General features: G+C 42.6%; 1 protein-coding gene across 1 annotated transcript; it reads right to left on the reverse strand.

Moving 5' to 3' along the window:
- Positions 1 to 233: 233 nt before the first annotated feature.
- LOC117359131 (ATP synthase subunit O, mitochondrial-like) lies at positions 234 to 15,570 on the reverse strand. The gene is made up of 3 exons (XM_033941341.1): positions 15,430 to 15,570; positions 10,264 to 10,487; positions 234 to 721 (listed from the first exon to the last, which is right to left on the reverse strand). Exons 1-3 carry the CDS (start codon positions 15,568 to 15,570, stop codon positions 334 to 336), a joined length of 753 nt encoding a protein of 250 aa, XP_033797232.1. The 3' UTR covers positions 234 to 333.
- Positions 15,571 to 15,847: the final 277 nt, after the last annotated feature.

A 15,847-nucleotide genomic window follows, 5' to 3' on the forward strand; every position in this document is an offset into this window, starting at 1 on the left:
CTCTGAGTTGAAATTGTCTGAGTGTCGTTTGTACCAGGTCCTACATGCCAGGGGGGCAACAAGTGCTGAGTGCACGATTTGCCACCTAGAAAAGGAATTAGAGGAGTTAAGATCTTCAGTCAGTCTCTGGCTTTTAAACTTTTTCAACTATGGAATGAACTCCCCTTAATTCTGAGGAGCCCCAGTTCTTTCCAATCTTTCAGCAAACTTCTTTTTTTTTTTTCATGTTGTAGAGAAATTTTTATTGTTTTTACCATACCACTTTTTACAATGAGGTTTTACTCTGAGAAAGAATGCAGACGGCAAAGTATTAGTGATCCAGGATAAAAGCTCTCAGACAGTCTCCCGCATGATGTTGGTCATTTTCTGAATCTTGGCTTTTGTAGAAATGTCAATGTATTTATCTCCAAGGCTGACAATCATTCTCCCAAGGATAGAAGGATCAGTCTTGGTCTCCAATTTCAGAATTTCTCCTTTTGCCAGGAAGCCTCCCAAAGCAGCCTGCAGTTCTGTAAGACTGGCCGTTTCTAAAGGCCCAGCGGTGGTGACTGTGCACGGCACTTCTCCTCGATGAGCACTCATCATTCTATTAAAAGCAGCAATCACATCTGGAGTCTGGTGCAGGCGACCATTCTCAGCAAGCACGTTGACGGTGACAGGGGACAGCTTCTCCTTTGCTAAGGCATCAGCCATACTCTTCTGCAAACTTCTAAAAACTTTTCTTTTTGCCAAACATTTTGAAAAGGAATCTCTTTGAAACGTTTGCTATTACTTTCTTTAGTTTTTATTTAATCATTGCCAACTTTCTTTAGTTTTTATCTAATTGTCGTAAACCGAGTCGAGCTTCCTTAGGTTGACGACCCGGTACATAAAGTAAAGCTTTAATTTAGTTTAGTTTACAAACAGTAATTGGTACGACAAAAGTATGTATGCATAGCAAGGCTTAAGGGCAAATACTCATGCTTGACAGAAACACAAAAATTGCAATTACAGTCCACACTCTAAGGTCACAGTTCAACAAGTCCACAAAGGTGTGTAGAGTACATGTTCAATTACTGTATGGATATCTTTCTCTTGTTATTGTTTCTTCTAAAAAAAACAATAAAAATTGTGAACACACACTAAAAAGTAAAACAAATATCAATAAACGAGCTCAGTTTTGGAGAATAAGTTCTATATTTATCTGAATCTGAAGAATTGCCACTAAACATTCTGTTAGTACCACGCCCAGAAGTAATGGATTGGGAAATGAGTTTATGCAGCCAATAGGTCATTGGAGAGAATACAAATGTATAAATGTTTTTTGGGTTTTTTTTTCCTGATCAATGGATGAAGTAAGGAGAACAGTTTGGGAGAGTAATTTTATAACTGAATGCACATGTAAATATTTTTCCTTCTTAGGATATTTATTTAAAAATTTATAACACCGCAAATCCACCAATTCTATGTGGATTACAGCAAAACATACATAATAAAAAGACAGCAACATACACATAACAGTTCACCAAATAAGGGTCCTTTTACTAAGGCATGCTAGCGCGTACTAAATGTTAACGTGTGCTACTGCGTCCATTATGGACGCGTTAGTGCGTGTTAGCAATTAGCTCGTGCTAAATCGGCTACCGCACCTTAGTAAAAGGACTACAAAATAACAACCATCCTATCACACATTAAGACAATAAAACTCAACAAAGGTCAGAGCCAATAACAATGCAGCTTATTACCTTACGGAAATAGCCTAAACAACAGAATTTACCCCCCTTTTACTAAACCGTGATAGTGGTTATTAGCGCAGGGAGCCAGCAGCAACGAGGGCTTGACCCACGATTTGTCCCCCAAAAGAGCCTCTGAGAAACAGGAAACCAGTGATGCACGCCTCTGAACAGGTCGGTGCCCAGCGGCTCCAGGTTCAGGAGGCTGGTCACGAGCACGCTGCCAAGGTCTGGGGAAGGCAACGTCGATTTGGCCTCTAGAGCGGTTTGAGACTCAGGTTCGGGGAATTCTTGGGATTGTATGGAACTTGCCATCTTAGCTAAAAGGGGGAGGGGCAGACTTAAAGATCTCAATCTGTGCACTTTGGAGGAAAGGCGGGAGAGGGGAGATATGATAGAGACGTTTAAATACTTTCTGTGATGGAAATGCACACGAGTCAAGTCTTTTTCATTTGAAAGGAAGCTCTGGAATGAGAGGGCATAGGATGAAGTTAAGAGGTGATAGGCTCAGGAGGCATCTAAGGAAATACTTTTTTACGGAAAGGGTGGTAGATGTGTGGAACTGTCTCCCGGAAGAGGATCACATAAGTCATTCTGAAAGCTAACCCCTTACTAAATGCCAACCCATAGCCCCTTTCATAATTCAAGGTCTCAAGCATTTGGTCTCATGATTTTAATACTTCATATCTTTAATCAACTCAAGGGTGGATTCAAACTCATTAAGCAAGTTAGTGCTGATTCAAATGTAACGAAGATGAAAAATGCTTTTTCATTAGTTCCCATTGGCTTCATTGGTTCAAGACCAGTGCCCACAGATAATAAGGAAGTGAAAGCATACAGAGCCCTTTCTCAAAAATAAATTCTCTACAGAACATAGAAGAGGTGGAGAGAAGCAATTATGCTTTGTTCTTGCTGTTAAATGAACATGGTCTATTTATGGAATATGAACGGCTCTAGCTAAGTCCACTATAATCAGGTTTTTGTTCTTAGCATACACTAGATGGGCTAATCTTTTTTTTTTTTTTAAACTTATCAGCAAGTGCAGTTCAAGGTTAGCATTTATTACTAAGGATGCATAAATTGAAACGGTGTACACATCAGTGTGAATGCAACATGTGATGCATTGCAGTGTTATCGCAGGGTATCATTGGAGCAAGTCTATAGTGAAGTCTAATGAATGTGGTAGTGTAAATAAGAAAGTGGTAATAACTAGGCAAAGATCCAGGATCACAGTGAGGAACTGCATATATTTTGGTTGGCCAAAAAGCAACGTTGATAATAATTTCCTTAAGAAATCATACTGTGGGCATTATATAATAACACACATATAAATGCAAAGGGGAAAATATTATTTCTGTATGTATCTGCTTTAGCTTCCACATTGATGAAAACAGAAATAATACTACGCTGGCAAGAAGGGCTAAGGAATCTTTTAACCTTCAAATGACATGAAAGTGTGTACACAGTTTAATGAATCATATCCAAAGCTTGCTATTAAGGAGATACAGTTGTATTGTATTGTAGGAACTACAATGTGGCATGTTTACAAAATTAAAATAGAGCACATATCACTTTACCAAGACCAATGATGAATTTACCACCCCAGTAAGGGCACAAAAGTTTATTTAAGTAGTGCCTTGGGTATTTGAGGTCTGGTTACCAAATCTGACTTGATATCAGTTTGTTCTCTGGTTCATACAAAGGGTATAAACACTTAGGCCCTCTTTTAGAAAGGTGCGCTAAGCGTTTTAGTGTGCGTTTAGCATGCGCAAAATCAATGTGTGCGCTAACTGCTAACGCGTCCACAGGATAACATGCACATGTTAGCGTTTAGCGTGTGATTAGCGCGTGCTGATATTTACCGTGCGCTAAAAAGCATAGCGCACCTTAGTAAAAGAGGGGGTTATTTTTTAAAACAAAACAAAACAGAGAAGGGGGGTTAGCGCTTTTGAGAGAATTCATTTATGTAATGGAGTACGAATGTGATCAAGATGTGAAACTGTGTGCATGGTCGATGATTTGATTTACGCCTTTTGATGATATGTAGGATTTGTTTCGATAACAATTATGTTGTATTGTCATATTTTATGTATGGTATTTATGTAAACCGTGCAGGTCATATTTGGTATATAAATGTCTTAAATAAAATAAATAAATAAAATTCAACTTGGATATTCAACAATACTTGAAAAACCTTTGTAAAACAATTTTACCTGGATAAATAATTAGTTAAAACTGCAGACAGTATGTACAAAATGCAGGTTGTGTTTATTATATCAAATATTAAATGCGGTCAATAATACCACCTTTTTACACACCAAGGGACCCGACACGGTCTGTGTTTCGGTAAACACGCCTTCCTCAGGGGTCCATGGTTGATCAGGTTTTAAGACAAACCACAATTAAAATTGATGAACGCGATCAATGAACGCGAGCCGACGGTTTCAACGCAAAATGGACCCCTTGGAAGGCGTGTTTACCGAAACACAGACCGTGTCGGGTCCCTTGGTTTGTAAAAAGGTGGTATTATTGACCGGTTTTAATATTTGATATAATAAACACAGCCTGCAGTTTTTTCTTGTTTCGTGTTTGCTGTTTTTGTACTGCAGTCTTCGTTGGATTTTTCTTCTCTTGTTAAATAATAAGTTAACCAGGTGACATCAATGGCAAAAAATTCCTCTAGTGTAGCTTGATAAAAAGGGGGTGGGGTGGGTAAATAAGGTGTGAATCCCCTCCCCATTTTATAATTATATGTGTAAATTGGAGCAATGCTTACGATCCGCCCATGAAACTCTGTTAGTCATGCCACTTATTTTGAACCTCCCTTGAAATTTACACCTAAACACGTGCCTAAAAATACACATGCAAATTTTAATTCATTTCAATTAGCTCCACGAATTGCTTGTCATTCAATTAAAGAAATTGGGAGCATCCACATTTGTGCAGGAGTTCAGGAACAATTCTAGAAGAGGCCCATAAAATTTGAGTTTCTACCCGTCTTGCAGAATGTCCAGCAACCGGCGATCTGTGGTGATGTTGATCCACTCCACTAGGAATACCGAGAGCCTCCCTCCGATCTGCAATCTTCTTTGGGGTGGAAGTAGGGCGGACTCCGTCCCGACGAGTGAGGACACCTAGCTCCGCAAAACTGCTGTTCGGTTGCCCGATAAGATCTCTGGCCCGAGGGACCTCCAGAGTATTGACAATATCACCAGGAGGAGCAAAAATTATTATTATTATTAATAATAATAGTAATTTTATTTTTATATACCACCTACCCAAAAAATGGTTCTAGGCGGTTTACAACAAATAAGCACAAGCCATACAGTGGAGAGTAATTTTAAAAGGAAAAAACAATTCAAAACAAAATACAATAAATAAGAATTGGTTCTACAGTAGAAAATATGATTTAAAAGCAAAATACAATTTAAAAGAATGGTTCTAAGCAGATTACAACAAATAAGAAACGACCATATAGTAAAAATACAATTTAAAAGAAGATACATTGCATGACGGAAGCATAAAATTATTAAACGAAACAACCAGTTAGGATACAAATTTTTCAAACAGTTGGGTCTTTAATAGTTTTCTAAAATCAAGATAAGAAGAGGAACCTAGCATAATTTTACCAAACTAACCATTCAATTTGGCAGCTTGAAAAGAGAGTTCTCTCCAGAAATCTTTTGTAACAATATAATTTAGCGGAAGGAAATGTAAACAGATAAACTCTGTCTGTGACCTTATTTGGGTGGTTGAAAGAAAAATAGGAAACAAGGTATCCAGGTGACAAACCAAAAATTGATTTGTAACAGTGGAGTTTCAAATAATATGGTGTAATATGCTCCCATTTTTTTCAATCCAAAGATCAATCGAACTGCAGTGTTTTGAACCACTCTCAATTTTCTTAAAATTTTCTTAAAAGCACCCAAATAAATAACATTACAATAACAGACGGAATGAAGCTTCATCAAAGTATTTCTTAATAGTGCGAAGTTTCCAGAGCACAGCAAAGCATTTCTTCAATAATAGATCAGCATGACGTTCTAAAGTGAGTTGTTTATCCAGTGGTTCCCAACCCTGTCCTGGAGGAACACCAGGCCAATTGGGTTTTCAGGCTAGCCCTAATGAATATGCATGAAGCAAATTTGCATGCCTATCACTTCCATCATATGCAAATCTCTCTCATGCATATTCATTATGGCTAGCCTGAAAACCCGATTGGCCTGGTATTCCTCCAGGACAGGGTTGGGAATCACTGGTTTATCTATAGTCACTCCCAATATTTTTATAGACTGTATAGTCAAGGCCATTCAAGGGAATCGATGTTTCTTTAATCTTGTCATTGGGGGTTGCAAGAAAAAATTGTTTTTTTCTGGATTTAGAACGCCCCAGTCCCACAGAGAACCCCCCTAGCGCTTTTTATAGAATTAGGGTGCAGTAAGATGGGAATATTTTACATCACTGCTCTGGCTGCCATAAATTCTCAAGCCTAATGGCGCACACGCATATACCCAGTTATGATAGGATTCTATAAATGAAAATAGGTTGCTATCTGGTGCACTCTAGTCATTACAGTTATAGGTAGTTGTCCTTCATATGTAATGGGGCAGTTGTGAGGGTGGCAGTGGCATAGCGAGGGTAAGAGGTGGCTAGGGCCCTCCTCTCCACTTCCCCCCGCTCCTTCTGTACCTCGCCCCGCCCACCAGGCCGCCAGCCAGCCCACACTTGCGCCCACCACACTTGCGCCCTTCCTTCCCACCCAAGGCACCTCTAAATCTTCACCTGCGTGAGCAGCTTCTCCAGCCTACTCCTCGTGCTGGCGTTCCCTCTGATAATGTCACTTCCAGGCCCCATGACCCGGAAATCATTTCAGAGGGAGTCAGACCGGCACGAGCAGCAGGCTAGACTAGTTGCTCCTGCTGGCGAAGATTTTTAAAGAGATATGTGGGGGGCGGGGAAGGGAGAGTATGAGCAAGGTGCCGGCGCCTCCACTGGCGGTGAGGTGTGATATCCCCCCCCCCGCCTCACCCTTACTATGCCACTAGGGGGTGGGACAGTTTGTGGAATAGTGATACCCTTATGGGAGTAGTTTTGGGGATTCAGAGCACTTTGGGGCAGGGAGGTCATTGCTGGTGGTAGTTTTGGGGGTTGCATCAGTTTGTGTGGCAGGGACACTTGCGGTGGGTATTTTTGGTGGATTGGGCAGTTTCTAGGGTTGAGGGAAGTTGTGGGGGGTCATTTAGGAAAGATCAGAAGAGAACACACACAAAAAAAATTCTCTGGCTGCTATATTTCATTATATGTAATTTTCTATGCTACAGAAGCTGGAACTCCTGCTTTAGAAATTTATTGGGCCATTCTATTTGGGAAAGGGTCTTTTTATTATTTGGAACCCCTTGTCCAATCTGGCCTATTTTGGAACTCAATGTATCTATCTGTTCAACAGTTTTTTCTCTCATGCCAAATTTCATGCCAGTCAGTTTCAATTCCAGAGAGCTATTTTTGCCCCCCAGACAGATGGACGGACATTTCTCAGTTCCTTTTAAGTAATTCTTTCCAACTTCTGTTGGGTTGGAAAGAACAAACGTCAATATTATTGCTAGTTTGTACTGAAAACTGTAAAATGCCACACACCGTGATATACGAGTGTAAAGTGGAGAATATTTCAGCAAGCGTGACCAGAAAAACCTTGTAAATTGTACTTTTATTTTGTTACATGTCCATTAGACTTATTCAAAACACTTCCGCTGCATTTTGGAACTATAGACTTTTATCTGCTTTCCCTTCAATCACCTTTTGATTTTCATTCAAAATACTCATTTTAAAAGGCTGTTTTTTTCTTTCTTTTTTTCCAAATCTTTTTATTCATTTTAACATGTGTACATGAAAATATGAACACAACATATTACATTATTACTTGATAATTCCCTAACATTATATACCTAAAAGATTTATATCCCACCCCCATCTCATATCTATACATGAATAATATAATTCCTATGTATATTAATCAATTAAATCATGCACATATATATTAAATTATCATAACCCACCCATCCCCCCATTCTGTCAATTATCATATAAGGAAAAAGAATAATAAATTAACATTAATCATTATGATAATTTATTATTGGCCTCCACACATCTTTAAATCTATTAAAATGACCATTTTGTATTGCAAGTAAATGTTCCATTTTGTACAGATGACACACTGAGTTCCACCAGAAGCTGTAATTTGTTTTTTTTTCTTCAGTGAGCATTCCCACTAGGTTCTTCCCCATTCCTCCCAACAACCGTCCCAAGGCCTAAGAGGTAACAAGCAAAACATTTCAAAATCTGATTGAAGAGCTGAGTAGAACACCTGCAAGCAGCTGGATCCATGTCTGATGTCCTGGCTTTTCTTAGGAACGCACTTGTTAACTGTACGTAAGCACGTTGCTTGTATTAAAAATTGAGGAAAAAGTGAAATAGTGCTGTTAGGATTTAACTGAGCTTTCACTTGTCAGTGTAAGATAAAGATTGAGGAACCTATGCATTACAAATACAGTGGTACCTTGGTTTACGAGCATAATTCGTTCCAGAAGCATGCTCGTAATTCAAAGTACTCGTATATCAAAGCACATGTCCTCATAGGCCACAATGTAAACTGAACCAATTCGTTCCACAACCAAGGTTTACTATGATGGCCCCGGGGTGGGTATGCAGCCACCCCTGTGGGCTGCAGCCCTTGCAGCGTGGTGGTTTCCTTTCCCCGGGGTCCCTGTGCGGCTCTCCTCCCTCTTCAGCCGATGCCTATTTCGCTCACCAGCGCCTCCCGGCTTCTGATTCAAGTCAGCCGCCATCCTTCTGACGCATGCGCAGGACCTCTGAACTCCCCCGTCAAGCCGGCGCCGCTCCAACAACACACGCACCAAGTACAAGCACGCAGGACGGCTTGAATCGGAAGCCGGGAGGCGCTGGTGAACGGCGGAGGCATCGGCCGAAGAGGGAGGAAAGCCGCACGGGGACCCCGGGGAAAGGAAGCCACTACGCTACAAGGGCTGCAGCACCCACAGGCAGGTACCCACCCCTGGGCCACCATAGTGAGAGCTCGTGTAACGAATCAACACTCGTTTTGCGGGACGAAAGTTTGCCGAGTGTTTTGGTCGTCTTGCAAAACACTCGCAAACCGAGGTTCCACTGTAGAATGGAAACATTGTTTTGTGCATGTGAGCTACGTAGAGGAAGGCGAGAGGGAGAATAGAAGTCCTTGAGCATGCGCAGATGCATGCTCAAGGCAGGCAGAAGCCAGAGGTGTCAGGTCAAAAGCGTGCCGGGACAAAGGAACCGAAGCCGGAAGATCTTCTAGGCACAGGAGCTGTGCCTGCGTGCCGGTGCCGGTGCTGGTGCTAGACGGGGAGGTGGGTAAATTTAAGTTGTACTGGCGGGGGGGCCGGTTCGTGCGGTGGGGGGGGGGGAGTGCCGGTTGGAGCGAGGGGGCCTTTGTGAGCGGGGGGTGGGGTGGGGGGTTGAGCGATGCCTGTTATCTTGGGTGGGAGGGTGGGAACGTATCAAAGTGAGTTTCCATTATTTCCTATGGGGAAACTCGCTTTGATAAATGAGCATTTTGGATTACGAGCATGTTCCTGGAACGGATTATGCTCGTAATCCAAGGTACCACTGTACTTCTTTTGGTCCAGATGCCATGTTGTTTTGGTTGCTTTTCTTTGAACCGCTTCGAATCTCAGAGAAAGTGGGAGCCAGAAGGCCTTGAGCACGCGCAGATGCTCAAGGCCTGGCCCAGCAGAGATCAGCGGCAAGAGGCAGGATCTTCCAGCACCGATGGGTTGGAGTTGTGTGCCGGTGCCAGATCGCGGTAAGGGTTTGGGTTTGGGAGGGCGGGCGATGCCGGTTCTCAGGAGTGGGGTAGAAGCATGCCAGTGGCCTTGGGGGTGGGGGGGGAGGGATCTTTTTGGGATGTGATGTGGTGGGTTGGTAGCGAGCAGCGCCGGTGGCCTTGTGGGGCGTGGGGGGTCTATGGAACGAATCAAGCGATTTTTCCATATTTTCTATGGGGAAACTCACTTTGATATATGAGCACGCTTCTGGAACGATTTATGCTTGCCAACCAAGGTTCCCCTGTACATGCATACAATTGCATGTAATGTACAAGTGAGCTCCCAACTGTAATTTTATTTATTTAATTATTTATATACCGCTTATGTCCTCACGTGGTTTACATTCAGGTCCTATATCATATTTCCCTATCTGTCACGGCGGGCTCAAACTCTTATGTAGTGTACCTGTGGCATTGAGGGGATTAAGTGACTTGCCCAGGGTCACAAGGAGCAGCGAGGGTTTTGAACCCACAACCTTAGGGTAATGCTACCTATACTTGCACTGTTGGTCATTAGTCATAGTGCCACAGATATTTGTGCTCGTCAGCTTCCCGCACTGTTATGTGGGTGTCGGAGCTCATGAATAAAGGCATTGTTGATGTTTGTCTCTGACATTTCGTTCCTCTCGATGTGCCATTTATCAGGGCAGGTTCACGCGATGTCCGCAATCTCACAGTCTGTTCGCCCTCAGATCGCTGATGTGTGCCTTGCCGACTCCTCTGACAGCAGGTCTCATGGTAAGGTGCGATTCCAGAGCACATGGTGATAGGTGCAGGGTGATATGCTGCCCCTGTATAAGGATCAGATGCATGCATTCCGACACCTCCATGTCTGGCACTTCTGCCCCACCTCTGGGCTTCATTCTTTCTCCTTCAGTGTTGTTCTTGCCTCTTTTTTGCTAATAATAAGAGAGGAAAAAAAGGTAATTTATAAAAACAGATCCCTGGATTCTATATAGTTGTATGCTCAAATTAGAGCTGGGGTAGGGAACTCCGGTCCTCGAGAGCCGTATTCCAGTCGGGTTTTCAGGATTTCCCCCCATGAATATGCATGAGATCTATGTGCATGCACTGCTTTCAATGCATATTCATGGAGGAAATCCTGAAAACCCAACTGGGATACGGCTCTCGAGGACCGGAGTTCCCTACTCCTGAATTTACAAACTAGTTAATGAGCCGTTACAAACTGGCATGGCTAAATTAAAGGACCGCTGTGTGCTAACTATTGGGGGGGGGGAGGGGTGCTCCCTGTGCGTCCCCATACATCAGGGATCTCAAAGTCCCTCCTTGAGGGCTGCAATCTAATTTCAAGATTTCCCCAATGAATATGCATGAGATCTATGTGCATGCACTGCTTTCAATGCATATTCATTGGGGAAATCCTGAAAACCCGACTGGATTGCGGCCCTCAAGGAGGGACTTTGAGATCCCTGACATACATTTACCATACTGAAAGTACTTTACTGCACATTGAGTATGTTCAGGAACGGTCACAGTGACAGTGCATATGGTAACGAATCTTGTGAGTGCCATGGACGGCTAAAAAGAAAAACAGCCGGGTTCTGGACCAGATCAAATCTGTACTCATATTTGAGGCAAGAAAACCCGGAACGTTCTTATTTAGGGAATTCAGTAAATGGCGCTCAGTGTTAGGCGCTGGGAAGATGCCTTCCAAATACGGCCCCAAAGAGACAGGATTTGTATGGGGCCGGGGTTGGTGGGGGAGGGTCAGAACAGGGAGGGGCCGTGGGCGGAACGGGGGCAGGAGCATGAGTGGATTGGGATGGGGCCACACATCCTCTTTTTATTTTAGGACAAAATCTGGCAACCCGAACTAAAATGACAGTAAAATCAATACAGCTTAAGATAATTGAATGTTGCTTAATAGGAATTTGTAAGTATGATGACTAAACAGGTGCCTAAAATTTATCTTTGAAATACAAAGCGTTTGCTGAGAAAACTGCAAAAAACACTAGGGAGTTATGGGGGTCCTTTTATCAAGCTGTGGTAGGGGTTTAACACGCGTAATACCGCACGTTAAACCACCTGCCGCGCTAGCCGCTAACTCCTGCATTGAGCAGGCGTTAGTTTTATAGCCGGCCGCGGGGGTTAGCGCGTGATGAAATGTCTAGCGCGGCTTGATAAAAGGACCCCATGGGGTTTTTTTGGTCTCATCCTGTATTTTACCACAAATGCAAAAATGACTTTATAATAATATTTTGGAGATCTATCTGGGATTAAGTTAATAATTTATTAGAAAATTCAGTGGTTTTATCATATGATACTATCTTATTTGGAAAATCTATGAGAGCAAAAAGTCAACTTTCGATGAAAAATAACAAACTTTTCCTTATAATGACTGGGGTTGCCATGCAGCTTATCTTAAAGAATTGGAAAAATTGGAACAGATTAAATTATTCATTCTGGTGGGAATCCCTATGTTATGCCTTTAAAATGGAAAGGTTCAAAGCCATTCAGAAGGGATATTATAAAAAATTTGTGGATGTTTGGGAACCATTAACTAAATATTGTAAGGATTGATTATTTTTATATTAATGAGGAAAATGTACACATCCTGGGGAGGGGGATATGCTCTGGGATTGATTAGAAAGTATGGTTGGATTGTTTATATATTTTTATGATTTTGTTGTCCAGTTGGGTGGGGGAAAATAAGTCTTCTTATTGTTTTTGAAAGTGTATTGCGCTATAATATTAATCTTATATGTAATTGTATCATCTTTTGTGCACAATTGTAGGTTTAAAATGAATAAAGAAGTTTAAAAAAACAAAACCAAACAAAAATGACTTTATAAAGTTACCAGGCAAACAGAAGAGCCCCTCGCCTTGGGATGCAAGCAAAACAACAAGGAAAGACAAGAGGGCTGTCTTTACAACCCAAACAAGTCTTTATTAGGAACAGTAGGTCCCAACAAGGATCCTAGTTTCGGCTCATAGAACACGCCTTCTTCAGGGGACACTTGAGTAGCGAAAATCACTCGTGTCCCCCTAAAGAAGGCGTCTTCTCTACGCCAAAACTGGGATCCTTGTTGGGACCTACTGTTTCTAATAAAGACTTGTTTGGGTTCTAAAGACAGCTCCCTTGCCTTCATAAGGTCACCACCATTTAAAGCCATACCACACCAAAAATTAGTCCTGGCTATGCCGTTTTTCCCTAACTCCTCTGCCTACCTCAAGTGTGTTCCTTCTGCTGCCCCTCAATATCTCCCCTCTCTTCTCTCTCCTTATATACCTCCCAGAGAACTCCGTTCCTCAGTTAAGTCACTCTTAGCGTTACCCTTCTCTTCCACTACCAATTCCAGACTTCGTTCCTTTCATCTAGCTGCCCCCTATGCCTGGAATAAATTACCCGAGTTTGTCCATCAAGCCCCTTCCCTTGTTTAAAAGCAGACTGAAAACCCACCTTTTTTATATAGCTTTCAATCTTTAACCCTACTCCTCTGCCGTCCAACCCAGCCTGTTGATTAACCGTTCTCCTTAATTGTATCCATGACATCCTGTTTGTCTGTCTTGCCTGTTTAGATTGTAAGCTCTTTCGAGCAGGGACTGCTTTCTTAGGGCTCCTTTTTATCAAGGTGCGCTACGGGGGTTAGCGCGTCGGATATTTCATCTTGCGCTAACCTCCGCGGCACACCAAAAAACTAATGCCTCGTCAATGGAGGTGTTAGCGACTAGCGCGGCAGGCGTTTGAACGCGCGGTATTCCGCGCGTTAACCGCCTACCACAGCTTGATAGAAGGAGCCCTTAATCTTTGTGACTCTGTGCAGCGCTGCATGCGTCTGGTAGCGCTATAGCAGGGGTAGGGAACTCCAGTCCTCGAGAGCCGTATTCCAGTCGGGATTTCCCCAATGAATATGCATTGAAAGAAGTGCATGCAAATAGATCTCATGCATATTCATTGGGGGAAATCCCGATTGGAATACGGCTCTCGAGGACCGGAGTTCCCTACCCCTGCGCTATAGAAATAATTAATCGTAGCAGTAGCTCAACTGATATTTAAAGGTACTGAGAGGTAGGGGGATGGGCATGAAACATCTTCAGCTCCCTGTGCCCTGCTTGCCCTAAAACCTGACACTTTTCTCTGGTCTGCACAAGCAAATAATCTCAAAACTTTGGAAAAACTGCAGTGCCGTTTCGGCTACGTATGACTACGTATAGCTTGCAGCAAACAGAATGGCCTCAGCCCAAAGTATTCCATCTGGCAGGGTCCATATCTAATGTGGTTCACACATGAATAGCATCCATTTGCATGCAAATAGAGGCCTAAATGTTTCTATCCAGCTAAAATCTGTCAGCCAACATTGCACAGCGGAATTAGTCAGTAGGTGTATCGCCGTGCCATTCTGCAACCTCATAGCGCTGTGCCAGCTAAAATCATTCAAAATATTCTTCCCCGTGTTTCCCGGTAGGTTTATTTATTGAGCTGGTGCCAACTCTCGGCTCTGATTCTGTCACTGGTGCTGTCACTCCAGATTAAACACCGGTCCTAATGAATGCTGGCAGTCATATGCCTTCGGTGTAGTCCTGCGTCTCCTCCTACAGAGGAATTGAAACGGGAAGCTTGATGACATACAGCTGGATTCCTGTTTGCACGTCCTGCGATATTCTTCTTGACTGCATTAATAAAATATCCAAGAGAAAACTCTTGACTACTAAACAAAAGAGATAAATGCGCAAGTATCTCAATGAGAGATGAAACACAAAACATAATTGATTATTATAGATTATTTAGAATGGGCGGCTGTCGGGAACCTCTGATCAGGGGCAGAGCAAGGTAAGTGTATCATAGGGATAAGAAGGAGGAGGGGGGGAGAAAAAGGAAGGGACACCTATTGCTGGACAGGGGGAGAAGGAAAGAGGTGCTGCTGGACAGGGGGGAGGTAAAACAAAGGGAGAAGGCCTGCTGCTGCATAAGGAGAGCTGTGAAGGGGTGGTGGTCGACACAGGGGAGGTAAAAGGAAGGGAGAATGGACAGGGGGAGCAGGCAAGGGGTGGTGATGGACAGCCAAGGAAAAAGAAAGACAGAAAGAAAGAAAGTGGCTAAGGAGAGAGAGAGAAATAAATAAAGATAGACACACACACATATATTCTAGCACCCGTTAATGTAACGGGCTATAAGATTAGTATGATTATACTTCCCTGGGATAATCTAATGGTACTGAGGTCTGGTAGCTGAACTGGTGCCAAAGAAATTGGATTCTTTGTGGGTTATGATAGCATTTAATGGTCTAGCATAATACTTATGTAAATAGCATAAGAACATAAGAGCTGCCATACCGGGACAGACCGAAGGTCCATCAAACCCAGTATCCTGTTTCCGACAGTTGCCAACCCAGGTCCAATCAGTCTAGTACGATTTACAAAACAGTGCATGCTCTCATCTTCCGTTTATTCTTGCATTAATGTACTTTTTTTTTCACATTAGTTCGGAGATATAAAAGTAGGACATGCTGGGGATAATTTTGTAAGGTTTGTCTGAATGTAAAGCCAGCTTTAGAGGCAGAAAAGGACTTCTATAAAATTCTGGGATCATTTACATGTGCATATGTATGAGTGTCTGCAAGATCATGCCTACCTATTTGCATACCATCTACAGACATTCCTAGGGGCATAATGGTTCTTATTTTACAAACCCTATCGGTGATGTAGAAGTCTAAAATCCTGGAACAAAAATATCCACAGTAAAAGTTCAAAACCTGATTTCTAGAAGCCAGGATTTAAACATCTATATCGTGAATGCATGCATTTGACAAAGTAGAATATACATCTATATTCCCCATTTCACTTCTTTGAACCTTGAGATCAACTTTGGAATTTAAAGACCTGCTCCAGCGGATGGCGAGGGCGAATTAAAGCACTGTGACTGGCTGTGACAGCTAACGCACAGAGTTGGTACTGGGTACTAGCTGCCATGCCACCTGTTAGCTTGGCTAGGCTTACCAAGGTGTCAGTAAGTGCAACCATGCTACCAGCAGTTTGGTAGCCTGGAAATGACGTCAAAAGATGGAATCATCAATCCTCCACTTGATCAGACTATATCCTGATCTTATATCCCCCAATCACCCCCCATGCAGTGGCCTTTAGCTGCCATCATGTTTCTATAACCATAAAGTTCTATGACATCACGATGCAGGTGTAGAGAGCCTTAGCCAATAGGGAGAGAAGGAGATAGTGGAGGTTGTGGATGGGCCATTTGTCCTTTATTTGCCATCATGCTACTATGTTTCTATAACCATAAAGT

The sequence above is a fragment of the Geotrypetes seraphini genome, chromosome 4, assembly GCF_902459505.1.
Source record: "Geotrypetes seraphini chromosome 4, aGeoSer1.1, whole genome shotgun sequence".
In the NCBI taxonomy this organism is placed as follows: Eukaryota; Metazoa; Chordata; class Amphibia; order Gymnophiona; family Dermophiidae; genus Geotrypetes; species Geotrypetes seraphini.

Excerpts from the sequence above, each read along its gene's own strand:
- LOC117359131 (XM_033941341.1), bottom strand. The coding sequence starts at position 15,570 with ATGGTTGCACTTACTGACACCTTGGTAAGCCTAGCCAAGCTAACAGGT. Across the intron at positions 10,488-15,429 it reads CTCGCCATCCGCTGGAGCAG|CAAAAAAGAGGCAAGAACAA; the intron begins GTCTTTAAATTC and ends TCTTATTATTAG. Across the intron at positions 722-10,263 it reads GATCTGAGGGCGAACAGACT|AAAAGTTTTTAGAAGTTTGC; the intron begins GTGAGATTGCGG and ends TTTGGCAAAAAG.